The sequence below is a fragment of the Heliangelus exortis genome, chromosome 4, assembly GCF_036169615.1.
Source record: "Heliangelus exortis chromosome 4, bHelExo1.hap1, whole genome shotgun sequence".
Lineage (NCBI taxonomy): Eukaryota > Metazoa > Chordata > Aves > Apodiformes > Trochilidae > Heliangelus > Heliangelus exortis.
In genome coordinates, this window is record NC_092425.1 from 42936985 (window position 1) to 42950399 (window position 13415).

General features: G+C 48.9%; 2 protein-coding genes across 9 annotated transcripts in view; one reads left to right on the top strand and one right to left on the bottom strand.

Moving 5' to 3' along the window:
• SLC4A4 (solute carrier family 4 member 4) overlaps window positions 1-13415 on the top strand; it is a 183375-nt gene that overhangs the window by 141714 nt on the left and 28246 nt on the right. For all 8 annotated transcript variants that reach the window (XM_071744182.1, XM_071744186.1, XM_071744189.1 and 5 more), the window contains 5 exons: window positions 3627-3714; window positions 5057-5211; window positions 5825-5938; window positions 6868-7042; window positions 11353-11486. In XM_071744182.1, coding sequence (XP_071600283.1) covers window positions 3627-3714; window positions 5057-5211; window positions 5825-5938; window positions 6868-7042; window positions 11353-11486 — 666 coding nt within the window. The remainder of the gene's footprint in view (window positions 1-3626; window positions 3715-5056; window positions 5212-5824; window positions 5939-6867; window positions 7043-11352; window positions 11487-13415) is intronic.
• The window catches only part of GC (GC vitamin D binding protein), a 125550-nt gene that overhangs the window by 74207 nt on the left and 37928 nt on the right, over window positions 1-13415 (bottom strand). The gene's annotated exons all lie outside the window — the stretch shown is intronic.

Sequence of the window (13415 nt, forward strand, 5' to 3'; positions counted from 1 at the left end):
TTTCCTTCCTGCACCCTTTCTTTGGCTTGGGTTTTTTGTTTGGACACTGTAGAAAAAAGATTTCCTGTGTAGAAATGACCCCTCCTTGGATACCTGTATCTTCTGTGTGGTTTTCCCTTCACGCTTTCTTGCTAACTATTTTTTAAGTATTTCCTTTGCATAGCAGTAAATTTTTACTTCAGAGGAACCAATAAAATCTGATGAAATCTCCAGAAGAAGTTTCCCAGCAGGGTGTTTTCATACAGCCCTAGTAATAAATCACAGAATCATCCAGTGCCAGGTTGGAAGGGACCTCAAGGACCATCCAGTCCAACCTTTCTAGGTAAAAATAAGGCTGAACTGAGGTGGCCCCTGGGATACCAGAGCCCAGGGGTCTGGAGGCTCCCAGCCTTTCCCTGTGTTGTTTCCTTTTTACCCATTGGATTAGGAAAAAAAAAAAAAATCTTGGATGACTTTGGTTACCTGGTGTGGAATTGAATTCCACAGTGCTATGAACTCCAAGTTTTGGGAAGCACTCAGCTCCTGTGCTGGCACCATGGCTTGGTGATGCTGCTGCTGCTCTGGGCCATGCAATAGATGGAGCTTTGTCTTTTCAGAAAAGAAATGTACAATTGGGTGTTCAGGTCTGCTGTGTTAGGGAGTGTTGATGGGGGAAAAAACCATGAGGAATGAGCAAGGGAAAGATTTTATTTTTTTTTTCTTGAGGTAAGCTGTCCAGGCTTGCACAGCCTAATGTGTAGTGCTGGGAAATGGCAGGTGCCTACAGGTCTTAAATGAAGTGAAATGATTTACCCAAAGGTGGCTTAGGAAGCATGTGGCAGAACCAGGAGTTCTCCTCCCTTGCCTCCTAACTTAAGCTTTTGACTGCAGAGGCATCTTTTCTCCTTTGTGTTAGGGGCTGAAATGAGTGAAATGAAGGGAGAGGAATGGTTTCCAGGGCTGTCCTGGACTTGCTTTGGGAATGGGAGCCTTGGTCTGTCTGTGTTGATGTGAGACACCATGTGGGAAGCCTGCAGTGTTGGTGTGCTGCCCAAAGCCTGAAGGGTCACCTCTGGGAATGGAAGATGGACCAAACACTTCAGCATCTCCTTTCATTGCTGCAAGCTCAAGCTCTGCTGGGAAAGTACAAGGTGTTGCTCTTCCAGCCCTTGAGTCCATCAACAGATAGTTTGGTTGGGATGGTCGGTGCCCTGCAGGCATCTCACATGGTGTGCAGGAGGGCTGCTGCCCCCAAATCCTCTCAGAAACAGAAATATTTTCTGCAGGACCCTACTGAGTTTCCTTTGTGTTGATGCCTTTAACCCTTGTGGAGTTGCTGCTCTTGCTTGCTCCAGCTTTGGGCAGTAGGGATGATGAACAGGCACAACTTTAACCTTGCTTTAGTTGCTTTTCCTATTCTTTTAAATTATTATTTAAAAGGAGAGTGGCAGGACACCAAGGCCTGGGAGGGTTGTGTTCACTCATTGCAGGTTGTCAGCTCCATAACCCCAGGTTCTTGGGGCTGCACCCAGTGTTGCTGTGGTGCTGTTTAGATCTTGTTGGCCAGGGCACATTTGTCCTTTTCAGTCTGGAATTGCTCATCTGTGAGGATGAATTTAGGTTTGGTGACATGGTCCCTATGGTTGAAAGGTGGCTCACACGTAGTTGGTGGTCATGGCTTGCTTAAGAGGGTAAAGCATGCAAAAAGGAAAGGAGGAACAGTGCTTTAGGGAAAACAGAATAAAATCACTGAGTTTCTGGCTTTTTATATTGGGTGCTCTGAGTGGGCCATCACATAAAGTTCAAGAGCAGATGTGTTGCCCACTGGGGAGAAACTGAATTCTGTTACTTCTTCAGAGACACTTTGAGCTAAGAAATACAAGGTGAAACCTCACCTTCTGGGTGTTGAAGCACCTGTAGCATGTTCAGTGTCAGAAATGGCCATTTGGCTGCCCAGAGAAGAATCCTGTCCTGGCTTCCATCTGGGCAGAGGAAGAGGAGGAGTGTGGCACAGCCAGAAGGGAGGATTGCTTAGATGGAAGTCTTCATAAATGAATGATGTTAAATGCCTGCAAACAGAATCTGGCCCAAACCACTGAAATGCATTAATGTGTTTTTTGTGTGTTTGTACTACTTGGCCCTTTAAAAGGTCTCGTTTGAGATGCTGGAGGCACTTCTGAGCTTGAGTCAGTCGGGACAGAGCATCCAGTGTCACAAAGTGCTTGTTTTCAAGAACTTTTTATTAAATGCAAGAGCATTCAGGTACTTGTGAGCCCCCTGGCAGAGTGCCAGCTGGTGTCATTATTTCAGAAGATGGTTATGAAAATGTCTCATTCCCCTGGAAAATCAGGAAGGTGCTGAGCAGCAACTTCGGAAGTTAGGAGCCTTTATTTTAAAAAAATATTAAAATATTTGAATAATTGGCATCTTAAAGTTTTTAAAGAGTTTGTCTTTAATCTTGTTTTATAATAACTCATGAAACACAGGGGAAGTTCAGGAGGTGGGAGGAGAGCAGAGGGCATGCCCAGGGTGTGTGTGGCTTTGTCACCTCCAGGTGAACCCCAAGTGAAACACTCAGAGCCTCATGAAGAGCTTGATTAGGAAGTGTTGCTGTTCTAGGCATGCCAATTAATATGCATTTATGCCTCCTAGCCTGCCAACTTGAAGCCTTTTTTTTTTTAAATAGGACTGTATATTTTTTAAAAATTGAAAGGACAATAGGGCATGTAAGACATTTGAGTTAGCACCACATCAGGTGCTGCTTTAGGAAGCTAAAATATTCTTTATTGCAGTGCTTGGAAGGGAGAAGTGCTTCTGGTGGGGTGGCACTCCTGCTCCACATTTTATCAGAGGCTTTGAGCTAATGTATATTAAAGCTGTCACACAGAGGGGTCCCCGTGGCCCAGAGCAGGGCAGGAATCAGGGCTTCAACTTGGCCCCAGCCAGCTTCTCCCTCTGGGACAGAGAGCACAGGGGAAGAGCTGGGCTCCCCCCAAATGGCCAGGGGGGCTGGATCCATAGGGGAGGGTTTTTAAAGGAAATCAGTTATCCAGGGTTCTTCAGTTTGGTCAGGAGAGACCATCCCAAATCTGTGACTGGGAGTTGAAGCTAACCCAGATTCACACTGGAAAGGATGGAAGAAATTTTAGATGAGACAACTCAGCAAAGGCTGGAGTGGGTTCATTTTCCATTACCGACTGAAAGGTATGGCTGTAATTGGAAAAAGGCTTAATTCAGGAAGCTTTAGGGTTGTTTTTAGTAGCTATTAGTGTTTCTGTTTGAAAGGCACGCTGATAGGGAGCTTGCTGAAAATTGCCCCAGTAATTCCCAGCCTTTGCTAAATTAGGTGAGATGGAGAAGTTGGTCTCCTGCCACGCTCCTTCTCCTGCTGCTAATTGCAAAGCTGAGCTGGTGCACAAGAAAGGGAGGTCGTGAGCTGGAGTCCAGCTCAGGCTGGATGCTTGTGCTGCTCCATCTGACCTGCAGGAGGGACTCTGGTCAGATCCCCCCAGCCACCCAGTACTGGCCATCAACAGGAGTGACAGGGCTTCCTTAGCAAGCCAGCTGGGAAGGCAGAGAGCTGAGCACAAGGGCAGCTGTATTTCCATCCCAGAGGCTAACTGGGACCAATCTGCTTCCTTTGGCAGGTTTCTCTTCATCCTGCTGGGACCCAAGGGCAAAGCCAAGTCCTACCACGAGATCGGCCGAGCCATTGCCACCCTGATGTCAGATGAGGTGGGTGCCTTGCCATCTCTTGGCTGAAATGCCTTCCCCCAGCTTCCACCTCCTTAGCTGGGAGGATGGCCTTCCCTCCAGCAGGCCTGACAGCTACCCAAGTGTCCCTTCCTAAGGCCTGACAGCTACCCAAGTGTCCCTTCCCAAGGCCTGACAGCTACCCAAGTGTCCCTTCCTAAGGCCTGATCACCCAAGTGTCCCTTCCTAAGGCTGAATGGCTGCATAACTCAGTCACCTGGCATCATGGTTTTACACAAGGCTGCCTGCAGGAAGCTTCTGCCCCTAGTGTGTGTTGCTGCTAGCAGTCACTCTCTCAAACAGACTATGAATTCAGCTTGGAATTAATTGTGGCACTTGGTGCTGTGCTCCCCCATCCCTGTCCCCAGGCTGAGCTCCAGGTGGTTACAGCAGGAGTTTCCCCCAGGGCATGCTGCTGGGTGTCAGACTCCATCCCAGAGCACTTCTTCATTTAGCAGTGCTCATCTATTATCCAGCAGCAGCAAGCAATTACTCACTGCTCATACACCTCAAGGAGATGACTGGGCTTTCAATATTCATTTATGGCTCCTTTCCTCCAGTGTCCCCTGGGTTCTGTGTGGCTGGGGCTGACTTACATTATGTTTGTTTCTTGCTTTCTCCTCCTGTGGTTTTGCTGTCCTACAGTTCCCTTAATTACAGCTCCCCTGCTCTCAGCAATGGTCAGTTTCCCACAGCCCCAAAGTCCTCCTGCCAGCCACTAACTGCTTCCACTAAGTCTGCCACATGTGCTGATCCACCTTCATTCCAGGGAGTCCAAAAGAATTCTGTAAAATTTAGCATTAATCCTCTTTTTCCTCTCTTCTCTCATTTGCTCTGTATCAGTAATAGCAGGCCTTTCAGTAGAACTAGGTTGGGCTTATTATTTTTGAGTAAATATTGTCATCTTTTCTGTCTAACCTATTTTCTGATGGGCTGAAGTAGGCAGGCAAAGAGCATCAGCACTTAGTGGTGTTGTAGAAGAGTCTTCTCAAGGCTTGAAACTCCTTATTTACAGGAAAACTTTGTGAATTAAGGAAATGGGTAATGTTGCCTTAGCAACATTTTTTAAAATGTTAGAAATTTGTGTTTTGCTAAAACTTAGAACTTAGGCCTGCAAGAAAAGAATCACTGTCATGAAATGACCAATAAAAGGAAAGGGCTTTTCTGAGGTCCACACCCCCTTGTGCCAGGTGTCCTGATACTTTTGGAGAGTTTTTGAGAAGAAGTAAGTTCTTTCTGTAGAATAAGACCTAGCAGGTGCCTCTGGAGTCCAGGCTGCAGAAAGCAAGCCCTTTTCTGCAGGGAGTCTCTCTTTTCCTTGCAGGTGTTCCACGACATTGCCTATAAAGCCAAGGACCGGCAGGACCTGATCGCTGGCATCGATGAGTTTTTGGATGAAGTCATCGTGCTCCCCCCTGGGGAATGGGACCCAGCCATTAGGATAGAGCCCCCCAAGTCTCTTCCTTCTTCAGATAAAAGGTAACAGGGGGAGCTGGGCAGGCTTGGCTCTGGGATGGAGCAGAGTGTGCATCCCTTTGGAGAAGGCAAAGGGAAGAGCCAGAGCTCTGTGTTTATTGAACAGCTCAGGAGTGCCCTGCATCTGCCTGGGTTCAGAAAGCACCAGAGATATTTTGCTTGATAGCTGGAGGGAGGATGTTCTTGTAAGTCTGCTTCAGTGGAACCATGGCCCAGGTTGCCCAGGGAGGAGGTTGAGGCCTCATCCCTGGAGATGTTCAAGGTGAGGCTTGAGGAGGCTCTGAGCACCCTGATCTGGGTGAGGTGTCCCTGATACTGCAGGGGTTGGACTGGGTGACCTGGAGAGGTCCCTTCCAACCCAGATTATTCTATCATTCTGTAAAGTCTGCACCCTTTAGGTGATGTTATTGTCATATAAACACACACAGAGGTTACTCAGACTCTTTGGGGTCCTGCTTAGTCTTTCTAACACACTACTGGCTGTGTGCAGGTCACCCTCCCAGCCTCCTTTGTGCACCCCTGGCTTCAGGAAAGGCTTTGCAGCTCTTGTCTGGAGGCACAGGGTGTGCAGAATGTTCTGTGGAGCCATCGGGCCTCATTTTGCCTTCTTGCCTAGGAAAAACATGTACTCTGGTGGGGAAAACCTGCAGATGAATGGAGACACCCCCCACGATGGAGGGCACGGCGGAGGGGGCCACGGGGACTGTGAGGAACTGCAGCGAACGGGCAGGTCAGTGCCAGGATGGACCTGCTGGGATCCCAGCAATGGCAACATACCCCTTCCTCAGCTCTTCTGCTCCTTCCTCTTCCCATCCCAACATCCTGTTTGTATAGGCTGAGCTGGGAACTCAAGGTATGTCCCGGGGCTTTTAGTGCCCAGCTCGAAGGGCTCTGAGCATCCAGCACATGGCAAAACCTCTTAAATGAGGCTCTCAGAAATGAGGGACAGCCCAAGTAGGTGTTGGATGCTGAAGGTCTGTGAAGTTAGACCTGGGTCAGAATGAAATGTGTGCCCTCTCTGCATGGAGCATCCCAGCAGTCCTGGCATCAGTGCTGAACTGGGTACAGGGGAATGAGAGGCAAAGCAGAAACCATTTTCATGCTGGCAGTGTCAGAGCCACCTGGAGTTTACAGGAATTAAATACCATTATCTGCAAGAGAAGCTCTCTTGTTCCCCAAGGTGATTTCTCTTCCTTGTGTTTTCACTTCTAGTTCTTTTTTTCTGGTTAACAGTTGCAAGTATTTTCCTGGTTTGACTCACCCAACTATTGTCTTTGTCACGTGGAAGAATTTGGGTATGATTTAGGAGGGATTTTAGTGATTTGGAGTGAACAGCTTTTATTACATCAACCAATGTAGCAGGGAAAACACCAAACTGACAGACAAGCTTCTCGAGCTGCAAACTGTAGCTGTCTGTGGCAGCAGAAGTGGGGTTTGTGTTCCTGAAGCTGATCTCTCTGCAGCTGCCTCACATGTCCAAGATGGAATCTTCCTCCACAATGTTCCCCCTGGACCATCACAGCTGCAATGAGACTATTTAGTGATGTGATGATCTCCCTCCTTTCAGATAATGCTTCATTTCTGTGCTTCTGACTGCTTATCTTGGTGACTTGCAAGGTGAAAGGTTTGGCAGGAGTCTTTTCTTGCTTGTCTTTCCAGGTTCTGTGGTGGCTTAATCAAAGACATCAAGAGGAAAGCACCGTTCTTCGCCAGTGACTTCTACGATGCTTTAAATATTCAAGCCCTCTCAGCCATCCTGTTCATCTACCTGGCCACAGTCACCAATGCCATCACCTTTGGAGGGTTGCTTGGTGATGCTACAGAGAACATGCAGGTGAGCAGAAGCTGCTGGAAGCCACCAGTCTGGCATTTGCCTGTGGCTCTCTGCAGCCAGAGGGGTGTTAGGCAGCCACTGAATTCTGGGTCCAACTGATGGAGGCTTCCTGTGGTTCCACTGGGAGTTGGCTTTGATTTCTTTGCTCTTGGGGGGCTGTCCTTTGAAAAGCTGTGCAAGTGGTTGCCTCAAGTAGTGTTTGAAAGATGGACAGGTGACCAAAGAGGTCCTTGCTCCTTCTGTAGAGAGAAGGTCCCCAGATGTCCTCTCTGGTTTGTAGCTGGGTTGCACTGCTCAGCCCAGTGGAGTTTACCAAGTCTGATTCTGACTTTCCATGGCACCAGAGCATAGCACTGTCCTCTGCCTGACTCTTACCATCCCAGGGCTTCTGCCTCTCTGGTGAAAAGAGAATTCTGAGGTTCAGAGGGAAGCAAGAAAAGTAGGAGGTGTGACACAAGAAAAAAAAAAAAAAAAAAAAAAAAAAAAAAAAAAAAAAAAAGTGAGTTCTATGGAACTTTGAGTGGAAGATGAGCTCCTCAGAACAGTATTGGCCAGGCAGGGACTGGCTGAGCAGTGGTGGAGAGAAAATGAGGGGCTTCAAGAGATGGCTCAGCTTGGGAGGAACTCTAAAGGAAAAGGATTCTGTTCTAACAGTTCCTTTGGCCTTTTGGAGAGGTAGAAGACATAGGAGGTTGGATTTAGATAAACTCAGTGTCTCCATGTTGGATCTCCAACAATAATTGAGCCCATAGTGACAATAAGTGAATTATTAATTTGTGCAGGTTTAATTAAGCCAAACATAAAGAAGTGGGCACCTCTCTGGAGCTCTGCACTTGCCTGTGATAAATTACAGGCATGATTCAGTACCTGGGGGAGTGCCAGACTCCCCTCTCCCAGCCACAAATAGAGTTGTCTCCTCTGACACTCCACTCCTCAGCTGTCCTGAAGCAAACTCAGGGTGCATGAACCCTAAATACCACTCGTGAGGGGTGAGCTTATTCTGACAAGAACCTTAAAGCTTCTTGATGGGATCCTGTCCAAGTGTGCAGCCTTCCTCTGGTGCAGAATGGTGTTTAGTTGGTAAATGTGAGTCTCATTTCTGCCCAGGAGGTCTGAGGCTGAGCTGCATAGGAGGGGAGACCCAACAGGAGAGGAGATAGGAGGAGGAGGAGGAGACATGGGTTGCCTTTAGTCTGTAGTTTGCTCTGCAGTAGGTAAAACATAGTCTGAGTTTTTCTATTGCTCAGAAAAAAAAAATCCCTAGAAAGAGAAAGCCAGTCTGTTTTGAGCTCAGTGCTGCATTCTGCATGCTGGAAAGGGAAGCATTGCTGCTCTGCAGTTCAGAACAGCCCTCTGGTAAGGGGGCAGCCACAAGCACACAGCAGCCCCATGGCCCAGGCCCCTGGCTGGCTCCTCAGGGGTGTGCTCAGTGAGGAGGGAACTGGGGGTGCAGCAGTGAGGGCAAGGAGGGGGGGCTGGGGTCATTGGACCATTACACTTCAGTGCACAGAAGGGGAACAAATTGCCAGAAAATCATCAGTGAGCTGCTAGGAAAACTGAGAAAACTGAGTCCCTGCAGTCAGTTCATAACATAGCCAGGGCTCAGTGCAAACAGTTTGTTATTTCCTAGCTGGTGCACTTCATCAGTTACTTGTTTCTCACATACAGTGGTCTGGCTTTTATTTATGCACTGATTTAAAATGGAAGGGCCAGCAGTTTTTCTGAGCAGTTCACTGGTAGATCAGAGGTTTAGAGACTCCAGGCACAACCAGCTTTCCTTTTGCCATCATCCTTCCACAAACCTTTACTCACCACCCTTGACTGAGGAGGCGTTAGGGCTCCTGGATGCTCTGGGAGCCTGGGAAGGGTTTTGACTGCAGGTTTGCAACAGAAGAGCAAAACACTGGGTGCTTCGTGCTGTCCTGCACCTGCATCCTCAGACACAGGTCCCAAGGTGCCCCGTTCAAGTTGTTCCTCCAGGGAGCTGCTGGTGGGCTCAGAGTCCACGTTCACAGCGAGTGTTGCCCAGAAACCACTGCACATTCCTGCAGTGCCAAGGAGTTTGGGAGCCTGGATTTCTGTGGGACGTCTCAGAGCACGGGCTGCACAGAACCTTTCTACTCAGAAATGTCAAGGGAAGGTTGCACCAGCTTCTGCAGCACCTAGAATTTTCCCTAGACATGTTGTTCTCACAGAAAACAGTGTTTTTGGAGCTCCCACATCACAGTTCATGCTTCTGGCCTCTTGTAAACAATTGTGTGACTGCTGCTGGGTCAGGCACTAAAAATCCCCCATCCTGCACTGCCTGACACAGCCAACGTTTCTTTAAAAGCTCACTTCAGAGTTGTATGTTTCTGAGAAAATACCCTATTCTTAGCTCCTGACACGTGGAAGAATGCAGGGAAAAGAGGTTCCAGCTGCTCTGCCTGCCAGGGCCCTCTCCATGGGCAATGCAGGAGGAGCACAGGGGCTGAGCTCTGTCTGTCTCTTCCTCACCCCCAGAGCCACCATCCCAACCTCACGAGTCCCCCAAAAGCAGCAAGCAAAGGTTCTTAGGCTCCTCTCCATATCCCTGGTAAAAACTTTCATAGTCCTTGTGGGAAGGGCATCCCAGGAAGCCCATCTCCCTGGTGCCCTGGGAAGGCATCTCCAGAGCCCTGAGAAAAGGCAGGGCCAGGGATGCCTCTGGCTGCCCAGCAGCAGCTCCCCAGATGGAGCAGTGACAACACACCAGGATTTGCAGCCTTCCCTCCCCTTAGCTCCTCTGCACAGCCATCACAGCTGCTTTCATTGCCCAGCAAGGCCAGAGCTTGACCACCAGGATCTGGAGATCACGTTTGTGGCCAGAAAAGTAGTTTAGAATTCCATCAGAGAAAGTTCTGCTAGTGATTTAGTAGATTCTGCTTACAGAAAAGCCACCTTCTGCTCTCCACAGTAACAAACTGGACTGACAGTGACAGTGTGAATGTGCTTTCCTCAGTGTAAACAGAAACTTGGGTCTTTCCAAGAAAGACAACCACAAAATACAATGTGAACTCTTCACATTACCACTGAGAAGTCAGAAAAGCTGCAGTCTGTCCTGGGTGGATAGAAGGCTCTGCACGTGCAGGATGAATGAGGCTGCAGATTCAGAGCCAGCTGTGCCAGAAAGCTGTGGGTGAATCTGCCCCTGGGTGTTGGGTAAATATTGCAGGAGAGGAGATGCTGGTGGCTGTGTGTCTTCTGCTGCACATGATGATGATGATGATGATGATGATGATGATGATGATGATGATGATGATGATGATGATGGTGATGATGATGACGAGGATGATGATGCTCTTCTTCTGGTTCCTTCAAAACTCAGTCAAGGGAAAGCAGATTGTTTTCCCTCAGAGCAAAGGAGGCGAGGGCCAGCAAATTCTGATGGATTTGTAGAAGGCTGCACACTCAGTCACTGACCACATTTTATTGCCATTTATATCTCATCCATACTTTGCATTTTAAAAGTAGATGTTGTCTGGCTATAGTTGGACATGAAAATCTAAGAATGCATTGAACGTGCTCTTTTATCTTTCTCCAGTGAAACTGTTTTGCTACACATGCCAAAGGTAATTGTAGAGCCCATTAAATAGGGAATTTATTACTTGCTGGTGACATCTGATGAACTTGGGTCTCAGCACATGACCGCTGGATGAAGTAGCCTTGTTTGGTTTGTGTTGCACTTCCTAAAACAGCTACTTGAAAGAGAAGCAGCTTGTTTATCTAGAAAGAGTTGAGAAAGAAAAAAACCCCACCCTGTGTTGTCCTGGAGGGTGACAGAGCTGTCCTCTGGCCACCTCTGCCTGAAGAGCCCTGCAGACACCTGGCTTGAGTGGCCAAGAGGTGGGAGATGCTCAAGGAGCTCTCAGACCCTTTAATTGGTCTTTGAAAACACTCCTCTCAAAAACCCCTGAAATGCACTGTGGTTTATTAAACTCTGAGCTTCAGAAATAACCAGGGGGCTTCCTGGTCCTCTTGGGGAGCTGTGACCTGAGCACAGCTCAGGGTGCAGGGGCAGGAGAAGGCAGGAAGTGCCCTTGCCTTGGCCTTGGACATGGAGCAAGCAGCTCACACCACTCACTGCCCTAACTACTCCTTGTCTGGCATCAGTGCTGGGAGTAAGGAAAGGTTACTCAGAGCTGGTAGTGAGGGTTACTCAGTGCTGGGAGTAAGGAAAGGTTACTCAGTGCTGGTAGTGAGGGTTACTCAGTGCTGGTAGTGGGGGTTACTCAGAGCTGGGAGTAAGGAAGGTTACTCAGTGGAACTCTCTTCTCTCCTGTGTGTCCCAGGGCGTCCTGGAGAGCTTTCTGGGCACAGCTGTCACCGGTGCCATCTTTTGCCTTTTTGCTGGCCAACCACTGACAATTCTGAGCAGCACAGGCCCTGTCCTTGTCTTTGAAAGGCTCCTCTTTAACTTCAGCAAGTAAGTACCCGGGTGGAGGAGGGAGGAATGGCTCACAGTAATGAAATAGTGACTCGGGAAGGAGAGGCTGGTGGTGGGGAAGGAGAGGATTTAGTGGATGAAATGACACAGCTCCTTGTTCCTGCCCGGGATGGCAGTGCAGTCACAGAGGGGATTTTCCCAGGCACACATGTCCCAGAGCACTGCTCACCCTGTGGGTCCATCCCTCCTTGGGCACTCTTGGGAGTTCCTGGCCAAGAGGAGGCTGCAGAAGTTCCAGGCAGTGTGCTCTCCCTCCCCAGATGCTGCAGGGCTCCCCCTGCCCACTCTCTCTTCCCACCAGGAGCAAAGAGAATCCCAGCTCCTGGGGATTTCACTGACAAAATCCTGCAGGTCTCAAGGTTACCAAAACTTCATCCTCGTACCAGCATTCATTTGGAATAATTGCTGTTACTTATCCAAGCAGAAGTACCTCTGATAGCAACAGCTGACCCCTCTGTCCCCAGAACTTCTTGCTGGGGTTTTGCAGCACTCAATAGAGTGACTTTCCAGTACCTGAAGGGGCTACAAGAAAGCTGGGGGAGGGCTTTGGACATGGGTGTGGAGGGAGAGGACAAGGGGAAATGGTTTCAAACTCAAAGAGGGGAGATTTAGGTTGGACATTAGGAAGAAATTCTTTAATTTGAGGGTGTTGAGCCCCTGGCCCAGGTTGCCCAAGGAAGCTGTGCCTGCCCCATCCCTGGCAGTGTCCAAGTCCAGGTTGGATGGGGCTTGGAGCAACCTGGGCTGTGGGAGGTGTCCCTGCCCATGCAGGGGGTTGGGACTGGATGAGCTTTGGGGTCCCTTCCAACCCAACCCATTCTATGATTCTATGAAATACTTCTGTGTTTTTTATTTTTCCCTTTTACTGATCTGCTCCCTCCCCAGCACGTTGAGGTTGATGCAGTGGTGCCAGCTGGCACCCAGAGCTACAGCCAGCCCATTTGGTTAGGTTTTCCCTTTTACTCTGCCCACATGTACAAAGCTGGTAAAGCCGAATGAGAACCCCTAAAGGAACCAGTTTACTCATTACTCATTTGCAGGTAGGACTGTGGAGCCTTCGGATGGTGTTTTGCAAGGAGATCTTTTTAGGTTATACACATAATGCCCCAAATCTCTTGCCGCCCTCCCTTCCCCTCCTTGGGGAGTGTTCAGAGAGCTGTGAGATTTGTGTTCCAGTGCCCCAGCCCAGGAGCTGTTGGAGTTGAGGCTTTACTACTCACTTTCCCAAGCAGTTGCTGTGATGTGGAACAGCCACGGGTGGTTATTTTTAGCAAAGGTCTATTGAATTATTAAGCTGAGCAGTATGCAGGTTGCAGGGAGGCAGGAGACAGGGTCTGGCTGTTTGGCTGTTTAATTCTATCTCCTGCCTCATTAGACTTAATCTCTGGGGGCTGTTACTCAGCCATAATTGAGCTCTTGCAGTCATGTTCCTCCCTGAGCACCCTCCGTGCTGGAGAGGTCTTTTGAGGTCCAGGGCTTTGTATTCCCATGGGATCCCTCAGACACAGGTGTATCAGGGCTTGCTGGGAGTGCCATGATCCCATGTGGTTATTCCACAGACTCCTCCTGGCAGTGTGAGCCTCCTCCTCTGCATAGGCAGGGAGGGATGGAGGCTCAAAAACCTGGCCAGAAAATCCCAGAGCACGGGGAGGGAAACCAGAAGCTGCTGAGTGGGGAGAGCTCTGCAGCAGAGCAGGCAAGGGGCACCTTTCTTTTCTTCTTTTGGCTGGAATAACTGAATAAAATCAGGAGTGGCCATGCAATAGGTGGTTGCAGCTGGCGGGCAGGTCGGAGCCCAGGTGCAGCAGGCAGAAGGAAAAAAGAAAGATGGAAAAACACTTTGTATGGTTTGGGGAGGGAGAGGGTGGTTATTTTTAACTTGAGGAGGAGATGGTGGTTATAAAAGCT